The sequence below is a fragment of the Plecotus auritus genome (genome assembly GCF_963455305.1).
Source record: "Plecotus auritus genome assembly, chromosome: 6".
NCBI classification, from domain to species: domain Eukaryota; kingdom Metazoa; phylum Chordata; class Mammalia; order Chiroptera; family Vespertilionidae; genus Plecotus; species Plecotus auritus.
The window spans coordinates 178,383,225-178,409,220 of NC_137773.1; the positions used below are offsets into that span (position 1 = coordinate 178,383,225).

A 25,996-nucleotide genomic window follows, 5' to 3' on the forward strand; every position below is an offset into this window, starting at 1 on the left:
TTTAAATACTTCGTAAATATGTTTGAAAAATATTTAAGATGATGATTTTTGTTAAATATTTGCTAATCCCAGTTAAGGGTGAGAAATGTTTCAGAAAAAACCTTTTTCTGAATGAATTACTGTGTGGGTTGGTGACAATAGACTACTTCAATGAGCCAGTAAGTGGGCTCTTTAAAAGAAGCGATAACAAGGAGTGTTCTGTCTGGAATCTTGGCCATCTCCGTGTATTGCAGGTACCCCTCCCACACAAGCCAAACAGGTGTGCGGACCCAGGGGCCGCCCGGCCGCCCGGCCCAGGCCTGCCAGGCTTCCTTCCGAGCTGCTGGGAGGCTCTGCACGGAAGACGCTCGATCCCGGGCTGGGCCCCTGCTCGCCGCCTGAGGCGGGTTGGGTCTCTGGCTCATTTTCCGGTGCTGAGCCTGGGAACCAAAGGAGCGCCATTCCTGGTGCCCTCCTGGAAACACAGAGGGATCTTGGCAGGGAGGCCTGGGCTGCAGACAGCACAGCAGGGATGGCGAAGAAGAAGAAGAAGAAACCAAAGCAAAAGAGATGCTCTCAACCCCGGGTTGGGGGGCCCTGGGATGATGACAGTGCGAAAGGGGCTAGCGGTCACCCCTCCGCAGCTGACCCGCAGGCGCCAGGGGCTCTCCCCAGCCCGTCCGCCGTGGTGGGCGTGGACCGTGGCCTGGCACCCAGAGAAAACCCGAGGAAGGGTGGTGGGATCGACTCCAGGACAGCCGCACTGGCAGCCGAGAGCTTTGTCTCGGAAAGCCCCCGTGTCCCTTCGTGTCCTTCGGAAGAACCCCCGAAAGCCGCAGTGAATTCTCAGCGCAAGCTGAGCTCAGAGGCAGAGGTCAGAGGTAACAAGTCAGAACCACAGAGCCAAGACAGGAGCGCTGTGCAGCAAGGTGAGTGCAAACCACACACTGCTCCCGACCTGGCGACCCCTGGGGGCGAGGGCCCGGCCGTAGGCCCTCTCAGACCCAAAGGGCCCCTGACGGGAGTTTCTGCCCACGAAGTGGAAGTGCCTTCGGAGGTCAGAGCCCAGGAGCGCTGCTTTCCTGTCTCGGACCAAGAGGCCTCGGGGCGAGTTTTAAAGCCCACGGCAGCCGAAGAACTGCCTGATCCGACACGCACTTTGACAGCAAACGCCCCGTCCGAAAGCAGCCGGAAGGAAGGGGATGCCGAGAGGACAGGGACCGCGCTGCAGCCTGGCGGACAGCCAGCGCTCTCGGAAGCAGCTGGGCGAGCTACAGAGCTCAACGAGGAGGCTTTCCCCACGCGAGCACAGGAGATGAGCGTCTCAGCCTCTGAGCGGCTGCCGCAGGGCAGGAGGCAGGCTCCCGGGCCCGGGAGTGACCCGCTTAAGAGAACAGCGGGCGATGGCCAAAGCAGGAAGGGAAGGGGCAGTTCTGGGAAAGTGAGAGCGAGTGCCGGCAAGGCAAAAGCAAGGGGTGAGCTGCCGGCCCTCCCAGGCGGCCCGGAGGGTGGCAGAGCTGCCCCTGGGCCATGTGAGCCAGCCCCCACGGCAGGAAGCACGGGTGCTGGGGGCGCGAGGGGGGAGCTGAGGCTGGATTCTTCCAAGCAGCCAGGAACCACGGCTGCTCTCCCGGAGGCAGTGGTCAAGGGGGCACCTAAGGAGACGGACCCGGAGGCAGTGGTCAAGGGGGAGGCAGTGGTCAAGGGGGAGGCAGTGGTCAAGGGGGGATCTAAGGAGACGGACCCTAAGGCAGTGGTCAAGGGGGGATCTAAGGAGACGGACCCTAAGGCAGTGGTCAAGGGGGAGGCAGTGGTCAAGGGGGGATCTAAGGAGACGGACCCTAAGGCAGTGGTCAAGGGGGAGGCAGTGGTCAAGGGGGGATCTAAGGAGACGGATCCTAAGGCAGTGGTCAAGGGGGAGGCAGTGGTCAAGGGGGGATCTAAGGAGACGGACCCTAAGGCAGTGGTCAAGGGGGAGGCAGTGGTCAAGGGGGGATCTAAGGAGACGGACCCTAAGGCAGTGGTCAAGGGGGAGGCAGTGGTCAAGGGGGGATCTAAGGAGACGGATCCTAAGGCAGTGGTCAAGGGGGAGGCAGTGGTCAAGGGGGGATCTAAGGAGACGGACCCTAAGGCAGTGGTCAAGGCGGAGGCAGCGGTCAAGGGGGGATCTAAGGAGACGGACCCTAAGGCAGTGGTCAAGGGGGAGGCAGTGGTCAAGGGGGAGGCAGTGGTCAAGGGGGGATCTAAGGAGACGGATCCTAAGGCAGTGGTCAAGGGGGAGGCAGTGGTCAAGGGGGGATCTAAGGAGACGGATCCTAAGGCAGTGGTCAAGGGGGGATCTAAGGAGACGGACCCTAAGGCAGTGGTCAAGGGGGAGGCAGTGGTCAAGGGGGAGGCAGTGGTCAAGGGGGGATCTAAGGAGACGGACCCTAAGGCAGTGGTCAAGGGGGAGGCAGTGGTCAAGGGGGGTTCTAAGGAGACGGACCCTAGCCTGGCAAGCACCTTGCAGATGTTGATTCCTTTGGAAACTGGGTCAGGTGTGACACCGCCTTCCGGCGCTGCAGCAGACAGAGCAGCTGTGGCCGTCGATCTGGGTGTCAGTAACCAGAGCAAAGAAGGAAAGTGTCCGTGGATGGATCGCGAGGCAGCTCCCAGGGTTTCTGAAAAGCCTAAAAAGAGAAGCAGTGAAGGCAAAAACAAAAAGTTTAAAAGTAACTGTTTTGCACAGCTTGCTAGTGGGGAGAGCCAGGAGGAAGCCCTCAGCCCACCTTTCCTAGGGAAGGGTGCCCATCCACACCAGGACTCAGGACTCCCTTTCCCCATGAATCACGAGCCTCTGTGCTCACAGACGGCAGAGGCACCCACAACGGAGGGAGCTGACCGGAAGGGTAGAAATATTGAGGTTCATTCTTCTGAGCTCCGGGCTCTCGGTGGGAACAAAACACACACAGTCAAGGGTTCTGCTCCTCCTGAAGTAGCTGCCCAGGTGACAGCTGTGAGCGGCCAAGGCCAGCGCCAGGGGGCAGGGCTTGTTCCTGCGGTCCCGCCTGTGGAGTGTAGGACAGATGCCGCCCAGGGGCACCCTGCCCGGAGGGACGGCCCGCCTGTGGAGCATAAGACAGATGCCGCCCAGGGGCACCCTGCCGGGAGGGACGGCCCGCCTGTGGAGCATAAGACACATGCCCCCCAGGGGCACCCTGCCCGGAGGGACGGCCCGCCTGTGGAGGGTAAGACAGATGCCGCCCAGGGGCACCCTGCAGGGAGGGAAGGTCCGCCTGTGGAGCATAAGACACATGCCGCCCAGGGGCACCCTGCCCGGAGGGACGGCCCGCCTGTGGAGGGTAAGACAGATGCCGCCCAGGGGCACCCTGCCCGGAGGGACGGCCCGCCTGTGGAGGGTAAGACAGATGCCGCCCAGGGGCACCCTGCCCGGAGGGAAGGTCCGCCTGTGGAGGGTAAGACACATGCCGCCCAGGGGCACCCTGCCCGGAGGGACGGCCCGCCTGTGGAGGGTAAGACAGATGCCGCCCAGGGGCACCCTGCCCGGAGGGACGGCCCGCCTGTGGAGCATAAGACAGATGCCGCCCAGGGGCACCCTGCCCGGAGGGACGGCCCGCCTGTGGAGCATAAGACACATGCCGCCCAGGGGCACCCTGCCCGGAGGGACGGCCCAAGTGAAAGGAGTGATGGTGGGAAAAGCAGACGGGGTGGGAACGGTTTTTCTGAGAAGCACGTTGTGGAGAGTAAGACAGATGCAACCAAAAGACACGTTCCCAGGGAAGCCACAGGGGACCACAGAACGGAAGGGATGGGTGGTGTGGATGAAAACAGAAATATTACATTTACCTGCCCCCGAACACCACCAGAGGTCAGGGGTAGGTCAGCCCCTCCCAAGGCTCTGGATTCAGCAGCCTGTGAGAAACTGCCCACCCCCAGTCCTCACTTAGTAAAGGGAGGGGAACCCCTTACAGGCACCTTGGCAGAAAGTAGGCAAGGGACAGCTCTGGCCCCGGCCTCCGAATTAGTGGTGGGTCATTGCAGCAGAGATGGAGCCCCAGAGCAGGCAAGAGCCGCCGCCTCCTCCGCTGCCCTGCCCTTCCCAAGCCCAGGAGGTGCCCTGCCTCTCGCAGCAGCAGCCGCAGAGACAGGGACGCGCCGTGGGGACAGCTGTCTTGAGAATAGAGGTGAGCGTGCTGATCCCGTGGGAAACGAAGCAGGGAGAGACGGAGGGCGTGTGGGGGGAGAATCGGAGTCAGTGCCCAGGGGGGCAGCTAAGCATCCAGGAGAGAAAGTCACAGAACCAGCCAAGGGCCCCCGTCCTGCAGCGCCCACGGAAGACCAGAGCCTGCCACGCGAGCTCGGAGGCCTCGGGGTGCGTGCCGGTGGGAGTCGTGTGCCAGCGTCTCCAGCAAACACGGGGAGAGAGGCTGAGGAGGGTGCTGCTTCCAGTCACACTCCCCGCTTCCCGGGAGACGAAGCACAAAAGCTCCTTTTCTGTGAGGACCAACGTGCCGGAGGCAGGGGGCCCAGGGGCCCTGCTGGTCTGGATGAGGAGGCGGATGTGACTCTTTTGACTCCAAAAGGTGACAAGGATAAACTGGAAGGAATCGGCCTGGCCTCTGCAATCACAGCACTGGCAGATGCTTCCTTGCCAGCACCAGCGCTCCAGTCACGTTGCTTGGACGGCCAGGCCGGAGCTGCCCCCGCGAGTGCGGTGGATGAGGCCACAGTGACTGCTTGCCAGGGCCTTCCGCCCCCCGAACCCAAAGAGAAGGCCTCGGAGGCCCCTGAGAACATGACAGCACAAGCCGGACCGGAGGCGCTGGGTGATGGGCAGAAGGAAGCAAAGAGCGTGGCAGAGCCGCTGAAAGGCTACATGAGACCCACCAAGTCCCGAGGACTTCCTCCACTTTCGCCAGAGGCTCCAGCCCAGGAGCGAGAGAGACCTAAGCCAGCCACGTCCAGCGGTAGGAGCCCGCCAGGGCTGTGTGTGCTGTGGCTTGTGAGTCCGCATCAGAGAGGCAAAGAGCTTGTGCTTTGGTTCCATCGGACTTTGATTCTCCTTGTTAATCATTGGTTTGTTGGCATGAAAGACGTGTAGCTTCTAACTGTGTGTTTCTGCAGCTAAGGCATGTCTGTGTCCAGCTTCAGGAGCTGGTGACCGCTGCATGCCTTTTACCCAGCAAGGAGCCCTGAGGTTTAGGTGGAGTTGAATTTTAAACAGTGAATTGTTGAGCAGAAGGCTGTCCCTATCCACCGCCCTTACTTTTTTGTTTAAAGTGTGCCTTGTATGTGCAAAGGTCCCAGCACATTTAATCATTATTTGGTGTACGGAGGAGGAAGCATTTTACATCGAGCTGCGTGCATGGGGTTTGCTTGTTAGTATGTACCGGAGCGGGCAAAAGCAGAGTTGCAGTTGTGAGTATGTAAAACGGTTTATTCTTATAGTGTTACTTATTAATTATTGTTACGGCATGATCATTGCATGGTATTAACTCTACGCCTACTCGTGCCCACCCTGGAACGTCCCTTACGCTGGTAGGACGGGCTGTCCGGCCGCTCTCGGAGGGAGTGGAACGGCTGCCAGCTGCGGGAGGCGCAGACGTCACTTGCGCTCCAGGAGAGATCAGGGAAGGGGCCATCGTGACGCAGCCCCTCATTCACAGTTCGCTGCTGCCAGCCGTTGGCCCCCGTTGCCTGTGGGGTAGAGCTTCGGGCACAGACCGTGTCCATCCAGCAGCCGACATCCACGGGCAAGTCTGTGAAACTTGCCCATGTGGGACTCCTCATAATTTTGTCATTTTGGGCTCTAATCAGTCAAGTGATTCACATGAGATTAAGAAAGATGATTCCTTAAAGACTTAGAAATGTTATCCCTCCCCCCACACACACACACACCCTGGAAAGGTATACATCTACTCTGACTTCCCCGAGCCTGACCTCCAAAAACTGGTTCCTGGCCTTTGAGGCTCTCACAGCCCCAGATGATGCTGTTTCTCAGCCACTGTCTCCCAGCGTGCACCACGCAGCTGCCAACTCCAGAAATGGAGGAGGCGCACTGGGCCTTCGCAGCCAGTTCAGCGTTGGGAGCTTCGCCATGGATGGTGCTGGGCGCGCTGTGGGCTTGTTCGGGTGAAGCGTGCGCTGTGCATGCATTTGCTCCCAGGAGGGGGCGCTGCTGTGTGCGTGCAGGATGCTGGAGGTGGTTCTTGGATAAGATCTTCTGTTGGCTCTCTTGCTGCCAGTGCAGAAAATGAAGTCGAATGCAGGGAGCTTCCAGCGTTGGTGAAGGTTCCCAGGGCTCTGTCCAGGGCTTTCATTTAGTTTATCGATTGCGGCTCGTTTGGCAGGGATGCGGAGGGTACGGAAATTTTCTGAAACCTAGCCATCTCTTTTTGTTCGGTATCTTCCAAGGGATGTAGGAAGAGCGTTTGTCCGCTTTGGAAGGAAGCAGACGCTGTACAGCCGTGGGCCGCCTCGGCCAGGCCAGGCTCGGAGGCTGTGAGGAGTGGCCTCGCAGAGGGGCTTGCAGAGAGGGAGATGGATTTTGGACAGAAGGTGTTGTTTCTTCTCTGAATTCTAGAATACCTTCCCCTAATGTGAACGGCATCCATGCACTTTAATAGTTAAACACTCCTTGTACTCGTTTTGAACAGGTAGTACAGTCACATGATACAAAGTGGGGACACAGTAAGATGGAAGTCTCCCTCCCCAGGGACCCCTCCCATCGGAGCACAGCCTGTGAGAAAAGGGCTTCCCGTGGGCTGTGTGGGGTGACGGTGAAGGGGTGACGGTGAGGGACCCCGTGCGTGCTGTTGCTCCATGGAAGCCGCCCTGGAGCCCAGGAGAGCTGAGTGCCGGGGCCCGTGGCACCTTGTGCTCCGAGCGGGACCGCTGTGGACGCCTGTGCACAGGCCCTTCCCCGGCGGTGGCAGCGCCCGACCCCTTTCTTCCCCAGCTTCCTTCTTTTTCTTTCCTGTGCTTGAGCCATCGGCTGCCTTCATCAGCGGGGAATGTCAGTGTATGTGGGAAAGGCTCTTGGTGTGAGACTTTATAAATCCCAAATCCTAACAGTTTCAGGGTCCTCGTACGTAAATAAACGGCGTGCGGCATGTGGAAAGCAACGGGTAGTTTTAGGACTTGCTGCGCTTACAGCCGGAGAAGTGCCGTTGGTGACGTTCCTGGCCTTACTGCTTCCTTCCCACTTACTCTCTCCGTCGGTGGCTCTGCTCGTCTTCCCAGCTGAAGAGCAGTGAGCTTATTGAGAATTCTGTGTACACCCAACGAGAGAGAAGCTTCCTGTCTGCTCAGCACTGTCCCAAGCGGTTTTCGCCCTTAACCACTTCTCTTCACCTTATTGCAGTGAGAGCATCTAAATACTCTTTGAAAGGAGTGCAGCACATGTCAGCCCTCCACTTTGAAAGGAGGTTCTTCCCTTGCACCCCGCCCCCTCTTTTACCCTTTGCCCTCTGCTGGCAGGTGGCCTGGGAGGAGTCAGAAAACCAGTGACAACATCCGAGCTGCTGACCTGGGCTCTTGCGGAGATACCGACTTCCTCCGAAGGCGAGGGGTCCCGCTCCTGGGCCAGGACACGGGTGTGGCCTCCATTTCTGTGGGTCCCGATGTGAATCACCTTGGTCAAGGATCACATAAATCGGATCACTAGCTCCAGTTTTCTTCATTTGTCGGTCTGCATCCCAACTTTGGAAAGTTAATCAGGGAGAACGTGATTCTCATGTACTAAGAAATGTTTCTAAAATTTAGTTGAATGTGGTTTTGAAGAGTTTTTGCAGGTAAGTAAAGAGAGAGCAATTTTACAGCCTTCAGCTTTTATGAGTGTCACAGTCATTGCGACCAGTAGAATTATTGACTTGTGTTGTCATGACGATTTATGGAAATGGTCTCCTGAGACAGTAACAGGGAACAGCTGGTCAATCTGGAAAGTAGCTTTGTTGCCTTGGTAACGGGTAAGGAATGCAGGGCAGCCAGGTGTGGAGCACATCAAACCCGAAGCCTGGACCCGTCTGCCAGTGCTTCGCCGAGACCGGCCCTGCGGGCGGAGCCAGCTCCCCCGAGGCTTGGCATGTGTGCCCTCTGGGGCCAGCCCTGAGACCGCCTCGAGCAGATGCCTGGGAGGGAATTCAGGCACTTTCCTCAGACCTGCAGAAAGGAACCTAAACATCTTCGGCCCAAGGGACATTTCAGATCAGCACCTGCCTCGGCGAGTGGGGGGGTGGGAAGATGAGGTCACGTGATGCAGCATCGGTGCAGCAGGAAGTCACCCGTCTGCCACGAGAGCCCGCGCAGTGTGCGCCACGCGCTGGGCTGGACACCGAACGGCGGAGTGGACAGGGTCACTCCCGCCCTCTAGACGCGCCCAGGAAAGGCACATAGACACGGTTGTGCTGTAGCTTCCGAATCCCGAGGAAGGGCAGGGCAAGGGAAGGAGCCAAAGCAGGAAGGAGCCATTTTGGGGGTGCGGTTGTTAAACCAACAGAACTTCCAGGGCAGAAAGCTCTTCGGAAAGAAAGGGTTTATTGAGCCAAAAGCTAGCCAGAAAGGACCGGGCCCTGGGGCACGCACGAGCCTAAGCCAGCGGCAGCCGGCGAGGTGGACCAGGAGCGGGGCGGGGCGGGGCCGGCAGCGTGCCCCAGTCCCGGGGTTGACAGGCACTTCCATACATTGTGTTGGGGGCGGCGGGGTGCTTTGGAAGAACTTCCATGGGCCGTAGAGGAAGGGTGGCCGAGGGAAGTGGGCGGAGTTCTTGGAGAGGCTCGGTCTTCAGGGAAGAAGTGTTCGCCGGTTCCGGTTGGCTGCAGGTCGTCCTGACAGTCACGCGTGTGCGGCGGGCAGTGCGCAAGGCTCCTTAGCGCCCGGAGGCGGGCTCACCCTCCCCCGTGCGTCAGGATTGCGGGCAGTCGTGTTGGTCGGCCACAGCCCCTAACTGCTCCCTGCTCCGTCTGTGATTTAATGGAGGACGTCTCGGAATGGTTTCTGTCAGCGTCCAGGAGGCTTCACAGAGGGGGTGACATTGCAGTGAGTTGTGAGTGGGTAGGAGTGAAACGCGGGGCGCGATGCTGGTGGCAGCGAGTCTGGAACGAAGTCTTCTGGGTTATGAGCGCCTCTCTTCCCCCGGGCATGCTCAGCCTCGAAGGCGGACGGAAGTCCTCACCCGCAGCCTGACGCATGGCGGTGCTGGGAGGTGAGCGTTGGGCGGCAGCGTGCCCTGCGTGCCCGTGCCTCCCTGGCTGCGATGACGCCCGCAGCTCCGGGCCGGCCTAGAGCACCGGCGGCCGTCAGGTGCCAGTTGGTCTGCGCTGGGCCCCCGGTGCTGGCCATCCAGGTAGCTTTCACCGCGTTCGGAGAGGAGCAGACCCATCCTCCTTTTCCTTTGTAAGACCGAGTTTGTTAGAAAGCCGTCGAGGCAGAGAGGGAAGGAGTGAGCGTAGGAGAGGCGGGCGCAGGAAACGCGGCAGAGGCGAAACAAGGCCTTGGGGTCCAGGAGAAGGAGAGCGGCAGGAGGCAGGCCCGGGCCCTGACCCTCAGCCCCGCTCCTGGCGGCCTCCTCCTCGGGGTGTGTGGCAAAAGTAACAGCCGCGTCAGACTTGGAGTCACCCTGCCTCTCCCCTCTGTACAGCCTCTGGGTCCTCATTTTTCTCTTTCCTATCTGATTGCGTTTGTTGGGGTGACGTCGGTGACTAAAACCCCATAGGCTTCGGGGCACAGTTCTGTACTGCGTGCTCTGTGTATTGCCTTGTGTTCACCCCCTGGGTTTGCACGCTTTCGAAGGGAAGCAGGAGGACCTGCTTACCCAGAAGCAGCCTGCGGGCGCCCCCAGGCAGGCAGGCCTTAGCACACGTGTGACTTCCTGTGAGAATGGAAGAGTGGCCCCAGATTGCTAAGGAATAAGTCACCCCGCCTCCCTCATTCTCCGCATAATCAACTCAGAACAAGCCCTGGCCGGTTGGCTCCGGGAGCGAGCATCCGCAGGATGGTGGGGTTTGCAGGTGGCAGGGATTGCAGTTCCCGCAGAGCCTGGCATTCTTTTCGGGTCCTGGGGGCGGGTCTGGGGAGGCGGTCCGGCTTTTTCTCCGCCTGGGCTCCTGTCCGCCCCTTCGGAATGTGGCAGCCGAGCCGGATCCCCGTTTTCTTCAGACAGGCTGCTCCACCGCAGGCCGCCTCTGCCAGCAGGTGGCACCTCGCGGGGAGGGCGGCCTGTTGGGCAGCCGGGCCCTGGAGCTGAGTGAAATCACCCTGGGTTGGACAGTGCAGCGCCTGTGGTTCTCGGGATGTGGGTCGGCCTTGTGACGGAGATGGGCAGTGTTAGGAATGAGACTAGAAGGCACCTAAAGGTGCCCTCACCTCATGGGTGAAGAGACTGAGACCAGGAGCCGTTGTATGACCCGCTCAGAGGCAGAACTGTTACGTGGCACAGAGATCTTCCAACGTGGTCTTCTGACTCCAAGCCAAATTATTTCCCCCCCACACACAAACCAAAGATAGAAGTGTCAGTAAATTGAGTGAGTGAGAGAGAGTGTGTGTGTGCGTGTGTGCATGTGTGCGTGTGCGTGTGCGTTGGGGGAGTGGCCCGGGGAGAGGGTGAGTTTGTGGACGCACACCTGATTTCTCTAAGGGATTTCCCCAAGCTTTGCCTCTGGCCGGTCTGGACTGCATTGCAGCAGCACCCTCCTCACCAGACTGCGTCCCTTCCTCGCATCGTGTACATACCCCGTTATCCAGCTGCAGGTAGGTGTTCACAGGAGGAGAGGCCCCGTGCACTCTGCCCGACCCCCTCCCCGATGCTGTCTGCACAGGGCTGCTCTCGCTCCCGTCACCGGTGAGCATCCGAGCTGCCGGCGCCCCTCCGGCTCATGGCGCACCGCGCTTCCCGTGCCCGAGCGAACGTGCTGTGCAGGGCGAGGTGACGGGAACCTGGGTGGTTCTCCGACAGCTCTCGCTACTAAACTGCTAAGGTCAAGAGGCAGGAGAGGCGTAGATGAGCTCAGGTTAAATGGAGTTTCGTGTTCTCCTCGCGTCGCAGCACCGCCGCTCCGACCACACAGCCTGTGTTGGGTGCTGACGCTGGGAGGGGCGTGAGGGTTGGGCCCTGCACGGCTGGGGCTCGAGCAAAGTGGCGAGTGGCCTGAGCAGCAGAGAAGGCGGGTGCTTGGAACAGAGGCTCCAGGGAGGGAACCGTGCTGAGTGGCCGTGGTGCTCTCTGAAGACCTAGGGGAGGGACTAACCCGGCCTTGTTTCTCTGAGAGCACCGTTAAAAACCGAATGACATCACTGCAGCTGATTGCAGATGGCTTTCAGAAAACCAAGCTAACTTTTCCTCATCTTGGGAAAAGATATCGAATGTATTCTTTTTTAAAAATATATATATATTTTATTGATTTTTTACAGAGAGGAAGGGAGGGGGATAGAGAGTTAGAAACATCGATGAGAGAGAAACATCGATCAGCTGCCTCTTGCACGCCCCCTACCGGGGATGTGCCCGCAACCAAGGTACATGCCCTTGACCGGAATCGAACCTGGGACCCTTGAGTCCGCAGGCCGACGCTCTATCCACTGAGCCAAACCGGTTTTGGCTCGAATGTATTCTTGATGAGTCTTTCACGCTCCTGTTTCAGTATAAGATGGTGACTCGAAGGCATGACCACTTTTGTTCAAGGTGGATGATGCTCTGTCCTTTAGTGGAATCCCTGCCCACTGAGAGTTGTCTCTGTGGATCCCTCCGTCCTGAACGTACAGTTTATAAGCTCAAAGGCCAGGGCAGCAAAGGACCACGCTGCATTGAAGAGGGCATGGGCTCTGCGGGGGGGCGGGGGGCAAACCCCAGCCACCGACGGCCAGGGTTCCTACCTTCCGGAGTCAGAGGCTGAACTGCCCACTGTTCACATGGCAACGGAATGCTCCGTGGGCTGGAAGGAGCAGGTGGTGCTGAGGGTGGAGACCAGCTTGTCCAAGGAACCCAGGGGAGCAGGGCAGGGGTGAGAATGTGAGGGGCCTGTTGTCACATGAGCGTCTTGTAACTGGATCCCTGTCCCCAAAGCCCCGATGCTGCCATGCCTTCTCGCGGGCCGTGTTGAACTGCCACATGCAGAGCGCCGACTAAGCTCTCCCTGGGCTCTGGGGACTCCGTTCGACTCTGTTTTCAAGGGCGTTTGGTAGGTTGCTATGACAGCAAACCCACGCTTCCTCTGAGAAATAAATGCCTCCAATTTTCATAGGACATTCGGGGATTAAGTGAAATTTTGAGCTATTTTCTGGAATCATTGTTCTTTAAGGGTATGGCTGGGGCTTGGCAGCTGCGTCTGGCTTATTTTTAAAACTGTTTTCTGAGTGGGTGCCGGTCGGATAAGGGAGTGCGTGGTGCCCGCGGCTGCACAGCCGTGGAAGCGAGTGACCCTGCCCTCAGCACCCTCACGGCTCCGTGCCGTGCGTTAGAGCGCAGCGCTGAACGGAGCGCTTGTTTGCGGAAATCACTGTTCACTTCACTGGGGTCACCGCACCCTGTGAACATGCAGAAGTGGCCCAGTTCGTCCCTTCTCTTCCCTTCCCTCACTCCCCTCCTTTCTGCAAAGCTCGTAACGGCTTAGCGCCCACCGCGTGAGCTGCGAGGAGCGGTGGGGGACGATGGGTTTTGTCGCGAATGCTGGGACTGGCTGTGATGTCACTGCCAGCTCCGAGCGCTCCTGCTCGCAGGCGGTGTCAGAGCTCCAGGAGCGGGGAGGCTGTGGAGAGACCGCGTTGCCCTGGGCCTCGGACAGCAGCTCTGTTGGGGCAAGCCTGCAGGGGGCCGATGGACGCCCCCAAAGAAATCAGCCACGCTGGGTTTGAGTGGCAGAGGACAGAGGGCAAACTGAATGACATCGGGCTCCGTGTCAGCATGGACGGGCAGCTGCAAGACGGGCTTGTGGAACACGCCGGCTTCCTGGGGCCGACGCAGCTCTGCTGCTTGGAGGGGAAGCTAGACAAAGAGCTGGGCGCTGGCGTGCAGAGCGGGGAGCACCCAGCGAGCTTGGGCCGCTGTGGCCGCAGGTATGTGGTGTCAGGCTCCTGCCGTGCCTCGGAGGGGAGCTCGGGTCACCAGAACGCAGCCCGCTTCCAGCTGGAGCCCCGGGAGGGGCCGGGCAGAGACAAAGCCTCCTCAGTGCAGGAGCTGGTGGCAGGGAAGCAGGGGCCGGGGACCAAGCGCCAGCCAGACCCGGATCCCCCCGGGGCTGCCGACCTCCCTGGGAGGGAGCCGGAAACCAGTGTTTGGAACCCCAGCGCTCACCCAGTGGCTTCAGGCTGGCCGGGCTCCAGGGCAGCAGCCCCAGGACAGGAGCATGGCACCGCTCCTGGCTGCCCGGGGGGTGAGGGGGGCAGTGAGACCTCGGGGCAGCGGGAACGTGGGTCCACATTACCTGTGGCCGTGGCCCACCCAGCCCCCACTGCCGAGCACCCCCCCACTGCCACGCCACCCGTCCCTCTGGTGGAGGTCCGAGACCAGGACAAGGAGCTGGAGAGGCGGAGTTCTCCCGAGGAGGGGGCTTTGTTCGCCCGAGCCCAGCAGAAGAAGGCCGTGCGCCGGGCCCTGTCTGAGTGCTCCCACCTCACAGTGCCCCCCGCTGTCAACCTCGCAGACAAGTACCCTGAGCTGCCCGCCCAACAAGAGCTCCCTCCTGGCCTGCAGCCTCTCCCCAGCAGCCCAGAGCCCATTCCTGCGCCCAGGACCCGGGGGGCTCCTGCCGTCAGGCGCTCCATGACCGTGGCTGAGGAGCAGACAGCTGGCTGCCGATTGAGCCCTGGGGAGCTGCCCATCCTGTCCACCGAAGAGCCCCCTCCTTCCATCTGCAAGGAAGCAGCGGCCAGGAAGAGGGGAGAAGCGACCCACTTGAACAGCAGCTGCAGCAGCAGCGCGGGGAGGAAGGAGCTGGGCGCTGCGGGGCTGTGTCTCCAGGGTGAGCTGGAGCGGATTCCTGAAGCGAGCAGCCACGACAAGGGGCGAGAAGATGTTAGGGGAGCCAGCACGGATTCATGCCCCCACGTCTGCCAGGCAGGTGAGCAGCAGCCAGGACGGGGGGCTCTGGCCGGGGAGAAGGAAGTCGAGGTCCCCGCTGCCCTGAGCGCCCCATCGTTCCTGTGCGAGGAGACCCCACGTGATGGTATGTTTCTAAACTCTGCCTCCATGGGACCAAGCAGGCGGCGAGGAAGGAGCCCGAGTGACAGATGGCCGGCAGGAGCGGCAGGCAGCCCGTCTTAGGCCTGGGAAGCGAATTCGCTGCCGTGGGAAGGTCCGAGGAGCGAACAGTGGCAGCACAGATAGTGTGGGCTGAGGAGGTGGGCTCAGGGTGGAGGGTGGGTGGGGTCAGAGGGTGGTGGGCATAAGAAATGAGCCCTTCCTCGACCTCTTGTCACCTCGTCCCCCCCCCTCAGCGCCCTGTCCAGGCCATGCAGTCACAGCTGACTTGCCTTCCTCGCCGAAACCTGCCTGTGCGGCGAGACGCACGCGGGGTTATCAGCGCCGACCTCCGCCCAGTAGCACAGTCCGGTGTACGCTGTTCCTTGTGCTGCTTTGGTTCCGGCTGGAGAAGAGCCTTTAAAGCCGGCTGTTCAATACTCCCTTCCTGTCCCTCAGGTTGGCCTGGCTTGCTTCTGGTTTTCTCTTTCGGCGTGCGGGTCGGAGGGTTTGTGGGAAGAAAAGGACAGGACAGAGGAGGCCTCGCTTCATGAGCGCTGAGTGCTGCCGTCTTGATGGCTGCCTCTGTGTCTCCCCCCCCCCCCCCCGCCCCGTCTCACTGGGGGTCTGAGAGCGCCGTTTTCCTTGAGCCCAGCTTGTACACAAAGAGCATCCTTCGCAAGCGTGCTGGCTGACGGGGATTTAAGGTTTTGTTTGTAAGAATGGCCTTTTCCTAGGAACTGTTTTCTCTAATACTTACCTCAGGACATTTCTAATGAGAGATTTTACTCTTTTTAAAGTAGATGTGTGATTTTCTAGGGAAGGGGTACTTGGAGGGGACCTTTAAGGCTGACAGGCGGTTTCTTTGTGATGGAGACGGACAAAGGAGCGCCCTGTGGCCCCAGTGGCTTCTTTGACTCCACGCTGGCAGGAGCGCAGGTGCCCTCGCGGGCTGGCTTTTGCTGTGGCAGAGACGCCATCGCTCGCTGCCTGGGTTCTGTCTCTGCTGATGCCCAAGTGCCCCGTTCGGTGCCAGAGGCCTTCGCGGTGGTGATGCGTGAAGATTTTTGTTTATTTCGGAACAAGTCCGTCTGAGTTCACGCTAACTGGAGTTCATGCTGATGGAAAAATTTTTAAATGACTGGCAAACCCCGCGGATCCCCTCACCCGGTAAATGTTTGCCGACTCCGCCAGGTGCTGTGAAGACGAACGCCGTCAGCATCCTGCCACACGCCAGCACCCCGCACTGTCTAGGTGCTGGCGCTGCCTTACCCGCCAGCAGCTTGTGACCTCGTTTCGATGGGAGTGCTGGCGAGAGGGTGTAAATCGAGGGCACTTCTGGAAAAGGTGGCCTTGGACCCCGAGGGTGCTGGCGATGCGGAGGAAAGCTTCCAGGCAGAGGGCCGGAGGGACGCGGCGTGCAGCCCAGACAGCATGCCTCGGTTAGAAGGGCCAGGGCGCGTGTCTGCGGGGCAGTCTCCTGAGAACCGTTCGGCCGGGAAGGACGGCTACACACTCAGCGGAACTGCCACTTACAAAGGGCTCATGACAGGCTGTAGGGAGTCCGATTGGAAGGGTAGCCAGCCTGCGGCCATGGTGTCTCTCTCGGGACCTGTGCTTCTCCCTCCTATGTGCTCCCCTCTTTGCCCTTCCAGAAACTGTTTTCTCCGCCGTCTCTTACTGTTTGCTTTCTTTGTGCCTCGGGTCTGTACGGGACATTGGGGTGACCTAGTCGGGGCTTTGTGTCCCCCTCTATGTTACCTTAAATCTCAGGGACCCAAGGTTCCTTCATTGAAGTTCTCCTGCTTTTAGAGAAAGAGCGAGTAAATGTATCTTATTGGCTCAGCTTGGTCCCGAGAGCTGCTTGCCAGATACCACAGGCTCATTACCCAGCCTTCGCCATTCAGATCTGTCACTTCCCCTGGAGGCTCCCGGAGAGAGGTGCGGGCTGAGCACAAGGCCAGGGCCACCGGCATTGCGGCCAGAAACAGTGAGGGAAGGAAATCTGGAAAGGGCTTTGGAGCCCAAGTTTCAAACGCCCTCATGATGTTTCAGGGTCACCTAGTGCTCAGAGCAGGGGATTGCCTGTGACATAGATAAAGACTCGCCCGTTCTCAGGAGACACAGTGCTGGGAGAGAGAAGATGGGTTGGAGGCAAAGGATCCTGTACGACCATTAAATTCAGTCCCAGCGTCACAACGGGAAATGCAGCGAGGTGGGGTCAGCTGGACCGGAACACTGGGTGATGTGTAAGGCGCGTGCGTGTGTGTGCGTGTGCGTGTGTGTGTGTGTGTGTGAGAGAGAGAGAGGTGTTTTGAACCCTGGGTTTCCCAGCAGGTGGTAATGGGAAGATCAAGCAGAAGGGAGCAGGTCTGTGGAGCAGTTAACGAGTTCTGTTTCACACTTTTTTCCAAATGGGGGGTGTAGAGGTAGTGGTCGCTAATGGTTGGCAGAGGATGTGGGTCGTGGCAAGAAGCACCGTCTGAGAGGGACACACTCGTGCTGTGTGTCGCTCACGTGCTCTTCGCTGGGGGCACCCGCTGTGCAGGTTGAGGGGCTGCACGGCCATGTCACGGGCAGTGGGGCTTGCAGGAGGTCGTGTTGGTCACTGAAGATCGCGTCCCCACGGGTGCGGGTAGAAGGGACACACTGGGTAACGCATCAGCTCTGCTGCGCGAAGGCGTTGCTGCCCACCTGGCACGATGCTGTTGTTTTCCTTTCTTCGCTGTACCTTTATTGATTTCAGAGAGGAAGGGAGAGCGGGAGAGAGAAACACCAATGAGGGAGAATCATTGATCGGCTCTTCCCTGCAGGCCCCATGCTGGGGAGGGAGCCCACAACCCAGGCATGTGCCCTGACTGGGAATCGAACCATGACCTCCTGGTTCATAGGTCGACACTCAGCCACACTGGCCGGGCCCAAAGATTTTAAAAATCACATACAGGTGTATTTGTGATAGAAATGTACTTTCTCCCTTCTTTTCTAGACAAACGGTTTTATGTTATGCATACTGTTCCGTGCCTGGCTTTTTTCTTCCTTTCCTTTTTCTCACTTGGTGCTTTTTCAGACTCTGAGTTTACGTTGATATAATCAGTTTCTGATTAATGTACTAGAGGCCCGTTGCACGATATTCATGCAAGAATAGGCCTTCTTTCCCCTGGCTTCACTCCCAGCCGCCCGGGAGCCGGCAAGTCCCCACTCCCCGGGCCTGGCCCTCCGGGAAGCCGGCAAGTCCCCATTCCCCGGGCCCGGCCCTCCCGGAAGCCGGCATGTCCCCGCTCCCCGGGCCCGGCCCTCTTGGAAGACGGCAAGTCCCCGCTCCCCGGGCCCGGCCCTCCCGGAAGCCGGCAAGTCCCCATTCCCCGGGCCCGGCCCGCCCGGAAGCCGGCAAGTCCCCGCTCCCCGGGCCCGGCCCTCTTGGAAGCCGGCAAGTCCCCATTCCCCGGGCCCGGCCCTCCCGGAAGCCAGCAAGTCCCTGCTCCTGGCCGCCCGGGAGCCTGCAAGTCCCCACTCCCCGGGCCTGGCCCTCTTGGAAGCCGGCAAGTCCCTGCTCCTGGCCGGCCCAGGAACCGGCAAGTCCCCCGGGCCGCCAGGGAGCCGGCATGTCCCCACTCCCGGCCCTCCCAGGAGCCGGCAAGTCCCAGCTCCCCGGCCCGCCCACCCGCTCCGGGCCCACCGGGAGCCGGCAAGTCCGGGGGAGCCAGCAAGTCCTCGCTTCTGTCCGAGCACGGCTCCAGTAGTTCCCGCCGCTGCCGCACCCCTTCCCCTCATAGCAGGCGTCATGCCCCACCCGGCTGCTCCGCACCTGCATATGCAAATTAACCTCCATCTTTGTTGGGTTAATTTGCATTCTCACTCTGATTGGCTGTGGGCGTAGCGGAGTGATGGTTAATTTGCATGTTTCTCTTTTATTAGGTATGATGTCTGGATTATTTCAGGCCTTTGCTTTTAATAACAGTGCTCTGATAAAAGACCACGATGTTGGCCCTGGCCGGTTTGGCTCAGTGGATAGGGCGTTGGCCTGTGGACTGAACGGTCCCGGGTTCAGTTCCGATCTAGGGCACGTGCCTCGGTTGCCGGCTCAACCCCTGACCCTGGTCAGAGGTAACCAATCGATGTGTCTCTCTCACATGGATGTTTCTCTCTCCCTCTGTCTCTCCTCCCTTCCTCTCTAAAAATCAGTGGAAAAATACCCTTGGGTGAGGATGGACAAGCAGAAGACCATGATGTTGCTGTTGTGCAGGTGTATGACTGCATCTCTGAGATGTACGTTTTTAGAAGTTAGGTTTCTGGATTAGAATTTATCTGCACTTGTCATTTTCAGAGATACTGCGAGAATGCCCTGCGTATGAGTTGTTCCGTTTCATACACGTGCCAACATGTGTATGTCCTCATATTGTCCCCAACAGTCACTTTCAAATTTTAGAACTTTTGACGCTATGGTAGGTTAAAAGTAGCATATCTGGGTAGTTTTAATTTTCATTTTTCTTAAAGACTGGACATAGTTTCTTACTTTCAATCGTGATTTGTATTTCTGTAAACTGTTCATACTCTTTGGCCATTTTTCTACTGGGTCGTTGGTCTTCATAGGAGTTGCTGATTCATAGGAGTAATTCACACAGTAATTTCTTTGTCTTTGATGTGAAGTTCACATGCTGTTTTTTTCCCTGCTTATCACTTGCCTTTTGACTTTTTGTTATTTTGGCCTCTGAGGGTTTTTTATTTTTCTGTAGTCTGAGTTACTTTTGTGGCTTCTGAATGCTGTGGCCGTTAGAAAGGTGTCCCTAGGCCAGGCCAAGTGCAGTGGTATTTAGTGCTCTGGGGGGGAGGGGGGGGGAGGTGTCTGTGGGGGCGTGGCCCTGTTGGAGTCTGGAGTGGCCCCCGCAGCGGTGCTGCTGGGCATAGCCCTGGGCAGGAGGCTTTGTGTCTGGCCGGGTCTGGTTTCCTGGGTCTCCTGCCGTGTTGGGAATCGGGGTCACTGCCGGAATTAGATCGCGCTAAGCTCACATCCGCGCACAGTGTGCTTCACAGGGAGAGGAAGTAAGAGGAGGACATGCGTGATCTCCTGGCACGTAGCCCATCGGTGCAGCCTTTATTCCGGCAGATACACGAGGAGAGGAGGCTGTCCCGGGTGCTCGGGAGTTCGTGGTGGGGCGACAGAACGCTTTGCCTGTCTGTCTCCAGGGAAGGGAAGCCAGACTTGAAGGCCGTTTCCTTCCCTTGATCACTTGTGCGAACCCCACTGAGGTTGCCCCCCCAGGGACAGGCTGGCCGGATCTCTGGAATCTAAGCCCCGCCGGCACCGTGAGGGGAGCGTGGGAGTCTTGTCCCATTTCAGCGGCACAGCCTGGGGACTCTCAGAGCGGAGTGCCGGTTAGCTGTGTGTCTCTGCTGAGACTCGCATTTCTGAAATGGGTGTGAAGACCGTTTGCTAGCATAGCTTCCTCTCCTTAGGAGTGTCCAAGCCAGAAGAAGGACAGGCTGCTGTGAGCGTGACCGGAAATGACATCACTGCCCCTCCGAACAAGGAGCTCCCGCCAAGCCCCGAGAAGAAAGCCAAGGCAGCTGCCAGAACGGTGGGTTACCTCTTATGCCGTCGCTTGGCGGCGGCGCCTTCAGCCGGTCTTGCTTGAATCGTGAGAGAAGTTTCTCTTTTCTGAGCTGTTACAGGTCTTTTCTCAAATTTGGGTTGCTTCATATTACGGTAATATCCCCATTTTACCACGTGGCCTAACTCACCTTCCTTCGCTGCCTCCGACCCTGTCACCCTGAGCAGCCGTAGAAATGTTCTGTGGAGGTTCTTTCTGCTTCTCCACAGCAGCAAAAGGAATTACAGAACGCTTTCAGTAGCCTAGCCCCAGCCGGTGTGCCTCAGTGGGTAGAGCGTCGGCCCACGGACTGTAGGGTCCTGGCTTTGATTCCGGCCAAAGGCACACACCTTGGCTGCAGGCTTGACCCCGGCCCTGGTCAGGGTGCGTGCAGGAGGCAGCCCGTTGCTGTGTCTCTCTCACATCGATGTTTCTCTCTGTGTCTCTCACCTCCCTTCCACTCTCTCTAAAAACCAATGGAAAAATAGCCTCGGTGAGGCTTAACCAAAAAGAGAAAAGAAATAGGTTCTAAAATCTGCATTATGAAAGGGAACACAAATTTTTAAGGTGAGGCCTAGCTTCAGAAACTAATTGGTACTAATGGCAAAGTTCAAGAGGTGCAGGTAATGGTAACCTAGTCGCCTGCTGGTCACTTTTCCATAGAATTGTCACCGCCACCAAAAGTTAGTTAATTGTTAAAGCTGCCACGGAGCTTAAATCTTGGGTGTCAAACGGCGGGAGTGGGTGGCACGTCATTAAGAAACAGTGCCCGTGTCTCTCTTCCTGGTGCCTTTCTGCTATTCACTGAGCTCAGAAAAAAGGAATGCTGGTTTTCAGTTGCATCTCTCCTCGTTGCTTATAATTTTGCTTTGAATTGTGCAGTTTATACTTTTTTTTCATTTTGTTTTTGTTCTTGCCTGTGTGTTCGATGTTGGCCTATTAAACAAAAAACAACAAACCAACTTAAAGCCTTTGGCCACGACTCCTCCTGCCAAGACTTCAACGTCCAAAGCCAAAGCTCAGCCCACTCCTCTCCCTAAGCAACCAGCGTCCCCCGCCTCGGGTGGGCTGGCGAAGAAGCCCATGAGCCCCGCCTCGGGCTCGGGGCCCGCGGCCCCGCCCAAACGCCCCGCGGCCACCACCGCCAGGCTTCCCGCCTCACCTGCCAAGGACGCCAGGCCCAAGGTAAGCGGCGCCCAAGCTCTGCGCAGGGCAGGCTTCCCTCGGCGTGCCAGGCCTGGAGACAGCTCCTGCTGCTGCCCGCGTGCCATCCGCCGGTGGGCTGGGGGCCGGGGACGGGGGCTGGACAGGCGGCCCGGGGCCCTGAGGCGGCCCCCCCACCCCCCCCAAGGCCTCTGTGCTTTGTACCTTCCCTGCCTGGTTGAGGCAGTTCTACATGTGCTTGGTGCTCCCCTTACTCTGCCTGCTCACACACTCGTAACCAGGTCCCCTCTCCTTCTCCACACACTGCCAGATTTTCATTTTTGTTGTAATTCCCGCATCATATCCCCAACCGGCTCCCTTCTCTGTCCTTCCCTGTCATCGTCCTGCGAAAGGGACCTGACCCCTCCCTTTGTGCTCAGTTCTTGCCGCTGGGCCCGCAGCACGGGATCACTTTCTTTGCTTTGACACTAGGCCACCCCTCGCTGGGCTGCGTCTGAGGCGTTTCTGTTTCCCGGTCACCCTCACACTATTGCCCAGAAAATGGTGGGTTTGGAGCAGCGTTAGCCTCACAGTCGCTCTGGGAGGAGAGGGCGGGAGCCGTCTGCCTTCACAGCTCCCTTTGTGTGAGAAGGCCTGGGCGTCAGCCTGATGTCTCTAAAGCAGGGGTGGGCAAACTTTTTGACTCGAGGGCCACAGTGGGTTCTTAAACTGGACCGGAGGGCCGGAACAAAAGCATGGATGGAGTGTTGGTGTGAACTAATATAAATTCAAAGTAAAGGAGTGGAGGGGAGAGCAAGAGAACCGGATAGAACAGCCGGCTCCGGCCCGCGGGCCGTAGTTTGCCCACGGCTGCTCTAAAGGCACCCTGGGGATGGGCTTCGTGGCGGTGTCTGTGTCTGGCTCGAGCCTTGTGAAGAGAGCTGGCGGGACCTAGGAATTGCAGTCCAGGCTGAAACCCTCTCATAGAGTCACTAGGATAATGACGTTGCAGCAGGGACGCTCTGTCCTCACTCACCCAGTTGACCGCTTTTCTCGATTTTGGAAAACAGTGTCTCCGAACTAGAGGGAAGAGGGACTTCTCCTGGGGCTCAGGCCCGGGCCCACGGGTGTGTGGCTGGGCTTCCTCTCCTGGGGAACAGGGTGCATGGTGCGCCCCGTCCTGTGGAAACCAGGCCGCGCTGGCTCCTTCGCTTCCTTGCTAGTGACGGCGGCCCAGGCTCCACGGAACAGCGACCAGGTGCCCGTGTGCCTGAGAGCCGCTCTGCTCCGTCCAGCTGGGCACCTGTGCTGCTCGTTCCCCGGTGGTCACCTCGGGCTCCCACCCCACCCTCTGTCCGCCGTCACCTGTGCTCTGAGCTGCCCTGGAGATCCTCTGTGCCGACCTGTGTGCAGACAGGACCTGAGCCCAGAGCGGCTCGGTGATTTGCCCAAGAACACGGAGTTGGGGGCAGACTGGGCCAGTGGCCGCCCCTCTGCAGCCCTGGCCGGTTCAGCGCCCACCAGGTACCTCTAAGCCAGAAGAAGGTGGACTGGACGTCTTTCTTCTTATCTTCACCGTGGAAAGTGTTACATGGGTCCTCCTTTTTGACTAGACAGCGTGTAAAGTTTGTGTTCTGTTTATGAATCTGTTTATTGTTGGCCAAGCATTTAATCCACTAAACACATCAGTGCTTAACGCCGTAGAGCCTGAGGCACGGGTGTGGTGAGGGGTACTTGTCAGGGCCATTCGTTCTCAGCAGGCAGGTTGGCTTGAGGTCGTGCGCTCACTGTTCCTGACCCCCCCCCACCCCCCAGCACCCTGCGGGCCGTGTGCGCCCTGCGGTAGCTCCGGTGGGCCCTGTGCCCTGGCTGTGCGTCGGGGGCGCGCCCTTTGCCGGGACTGGCTGGGCTGTGGCCACTGCGCAGCTCTTACTCCCGCTTCCCTGCTGTCAGCCTGTTGCAGAGGCAAAGGGTCCCGAGAAGAAGGCCACGCCGTCCAAGCCCGCCTCGGCCTCGGCCTCCAGACCCGGCTCCAGGAGCACCCAGGCCGCTCCGAAGGCCCCCGCGGCCGCCTCTGGGGCCTCAACTGGGCCGAGCAGCAGGAGCGCCCCCATGCCCCTGCCCAGGAGGCCTGCTGGTGAGTATGGTCACCCCCTTCCCTGCGGGACCGTGGGGAGGAGGGTGGGGACTTGACGCGGCCGCGCCACGTGAGCTGTGCAGGTCTGTGTCAGTCCTGGACGGGGTGTGGCAAGTGGCAGCCGTGGTCTCCCTGGGAGGGAGGCAGGCACGTATGTTCAGGAAAACTGAGTGAAGAGGGCCATCCTGAATTGTAGGGAGACTGATGATTCCTTTTCCAGTGTCTCCATGGCGCCAGCACAGGCCAGTCACGGGCTACCTGACAGGAGCTGGGCCTTCAGCTCCGTAGGCGCGTGCTGGCCGCCTGTCTCAGGCGTGTGGAAGGCGGTGCTGAGACCGGGAAAGAGGGAGACAGGATGCCCGCCCTTGTGCCCGCAGCGGGCGTGGCTTCACGTGGTCCTAACACACTGCTGTCCCAGAGGCCATCTGCGCCCCCGGCGCAGCGGACATTCAGTGACTGTTGAGTGAGTGAATGAATGAATGAATGAATGAATCTCAGTACTGGACGAGCCATTCAGCAGGGCTGTTGTTAAAGGCTGTACTGAGAAGTGCATGTTTGTGCAGGCACCAAGTCTGAGGGGAAGCCTGCGGACGTCAAGAAGACGGTGACGAAGTCTGCGCCAGGTAACGCCCCCCACCTGGTGGGGCCCTGACTGCAACCCCCACGCCTGCCGAGGCTTTAAGGCTCCCGTGGGCTCTCTCCCCTGAGCCCTTGTCTCTCCTCCCTTCGCAGCTGACGTGAGTCGCGCAAAGAGCACCTCCGGCAGTACCGCGAGGAAGACGGCCGCTGGCCCTGGGACCGCCTCCCCCGCGGGCACGGCTCCCAGTCGCGCCAAGCCCACCCCCGTGTCTCCCCGGCCCTCTGGGACTCTTGCTGTGGACAAGAAGCCCACGTCGGCCAGGCCCAGCTCCTCGGCCCCCAGACTGAGCCGCCCGGCCACCAGCGCTCCCGTCCCTGATCTGAAGAACGTCCGCGCCAAGGTCGGCTCCACAGAAAACATCAAGCATCAGCCTGGAGGAGGCCGGGTGGGTCCGGGGACTGTGGGTCCTCCACGTGCGGGCCCTGGCCTCTTTCCCCGCCACGTCCAGCGCTGTCCCCACCCATGTCCTCACCGCAGCCCCGGGCACCAGGGAGGGGAGGCAGGGCGTGGCGCTGGGAGGGGTGGGCTGAGCGCTGCGCCTTCGCTTCCCGTTGGCATCGGGCTCCTGCTGTGTGTGGGTTCAGCTCACAGCTCGCTTGGAGACAAAGGCTCCTTACAACACGAACAGAGGGGGCGCCAGGGCCGCGGGGAAAGGCAGGGGACACGGCTGGTTGGTCCTGGGCCTCACCTGCCCGGGGAGCGCAGGAGCGTCTGTGGAGGGTGAGGGTGTCCTGGTGGCTGTGGCTGCCCCACACGAAGGAACTGCTGAGGGTGTCGTGATGGAGAAGGCCCGCGGGCCTGTCTGTTTGGGTCCGTCCTGGAGTTACTTGTTAACTGTTAGCAACCAGGGCAACTCGGTGTGCGAAGGAGGTGGTGGCAGGAGTCCACTGCCCAGTCCTGAGAGCAACCTTGTCATCGACATCACGCCAGCCCCTCTCCGCCACCACCACTCCGGGCAGGACCCGTACCTGGCTTCGGTCCGAGCTGTTAGACACGGAAGAGGCCCAGGATGAGGCAGGACCCTGCTGCAGTGGGAAGGCGCTCCCGCAGAGAGGACTGGCCTGGGGTGAGGGCCTCGGGCCGGGCTCCGGCGCCCCACCAGGCCTCAGGCTGAGCTGCCCGGCCAGCCTCCCGTCCTGCACACCCCTTAGGCCGGGGTGGGCAAACTTTTTGACTCGAGGGCCACAATGGGTTCTTAAACTGGACCGGAGGGCCGGAACAAAAGCATGGATGGAGTGTTTGTGTGAACTAATATAAATTCAAAGTAAAGGAGCGGAGGGGAGAGCAAGAGAACCGGATAGAACAGCCGGATCCAGCCCGCGGGACGTAGTTTGCCCACGGCTGCCTTAGGCTCTTCGCGCAGCCGTGGGGGGAGCTGAGGGACTCGCTCGGCGGCTCCGTTTTTCCTGTCCCACACACCTGCAGGGCCTGACACTCCCGTCCCAGGAGTGGCTCGCTGTGACCACAGATGCCTGGGGCAGATAGAAGGTTGGAGTGGGAGGACATTGTGGTTGGAAAACGGCAGCCATGGCCACGCTCAGAGCAGAGCGGCTCATCGAGCCCCGCCCGCCAGGTCTCCGTGATGCCGGCTGCTGTCCTCCTGGCTCCAGCCTTGGTCTGCAGCTCCTCCCTCTGGCCGGTCTCACCTGGGAAATGGGGTTTTTCCCAGGAGCAAGGGTGACCTGCTTCTGCCTGGCCGGGATTCAAGCCCCAGCCTTCTTTCATTCTTGGCATTTGGGCTCTGTCCCTGTTTGAAATGTGCCCTTCCCTTATCTCCGTCTAGGCCAAAGGAGAGGAGAAAACGGAGGCAGCGGCTGCAGCTCGAAAACCTGAACCTCACGCGGCCACTAAGCCAGCTGGCCCAGGCGTGAGTGCGCAGAGGGCACCCGCAGGGAAAGTGAGTGTCCGGGGCCTGCCTCCCGCAGGTCAACGCACAGCCACGCCCTCCCGCTGCTCCTGTCCTTCCAGCTCCGCGCTCTCCCTGGCCTCCTCCGTGCTTCGCATCAGAAAAATTTCTTATCAACCCTGAGAGTTAACCTTCGGGACTCATTAGTGCTTTGGGGACTAAATATTCAGCTGGATCTACAGCTTTCAATCACTTCCTTCACACTGACCTTGATCTGACATCCAGCTGTTACCCGCGCACACTCACACTCACACTCACACCCTCAGAGCACCGGTTCTTCCTCAGGAAGGCATGGCACTGCCATCTTCTGGCACCTGGAATCCCGGAGACCCTGTGCTTAAGCTGAACTCGAAGGCCCCTCTCATAACTGCTGGGGATGGGGTGGCTTGGTTTGTCCTGACTCCCCAGGTCAAGTCTTAGCAGAAAGTTAGGGTGC

General features: G+C 59.4%; 1 protein-coding gene across 21 annotated transcripts in view; it reads left to right on the forward strand.

Annotated features, from left to right (window-relative positions):
• The window catches only part of MAP4 (microtubule associated protein 4), a 120,256-nt gene that overhangs the window by 83,730 nt on the left and 10,530 nt on the right, over positions 1-25,996 (forward strand). For 11 of the 21 annotated variants that reach the window (XM_080676131.1, XM_080676135.1, XM_080676134.1 and 8 more), the window contains exons 9-14: positions 19,601-19,722; positions 20,704-20,919; positions 22,831-23,014; positions 23,578-23,637; positions 23,747-24,039; positions 25,438-25,551. In XM_080676131.1, the coding sequence (XP_080532257.1) occupies positions 19,601-19,722; positions 20,704-20,919; positions 22,831-23,014; positions 23,578-23,637; positions 23,747-24,039; positions 25,438-25,551 (989 nt within the window). Of the gene's footprint in view, positions 1-12,489; positions 14,133-19,600; positions 19,723-20,703; positions 20,920-22,830; positions 23,015-23,577; positions 23,638-23,746; positions 24,040-25,437; positions 25,552-25,996 lie in introns of those variants that run through there. The other 10 variants (XM_080676136.1, XM_080676137.1, XM_080676122.1 and 7 more) reach the window with 8 other exon arrangements.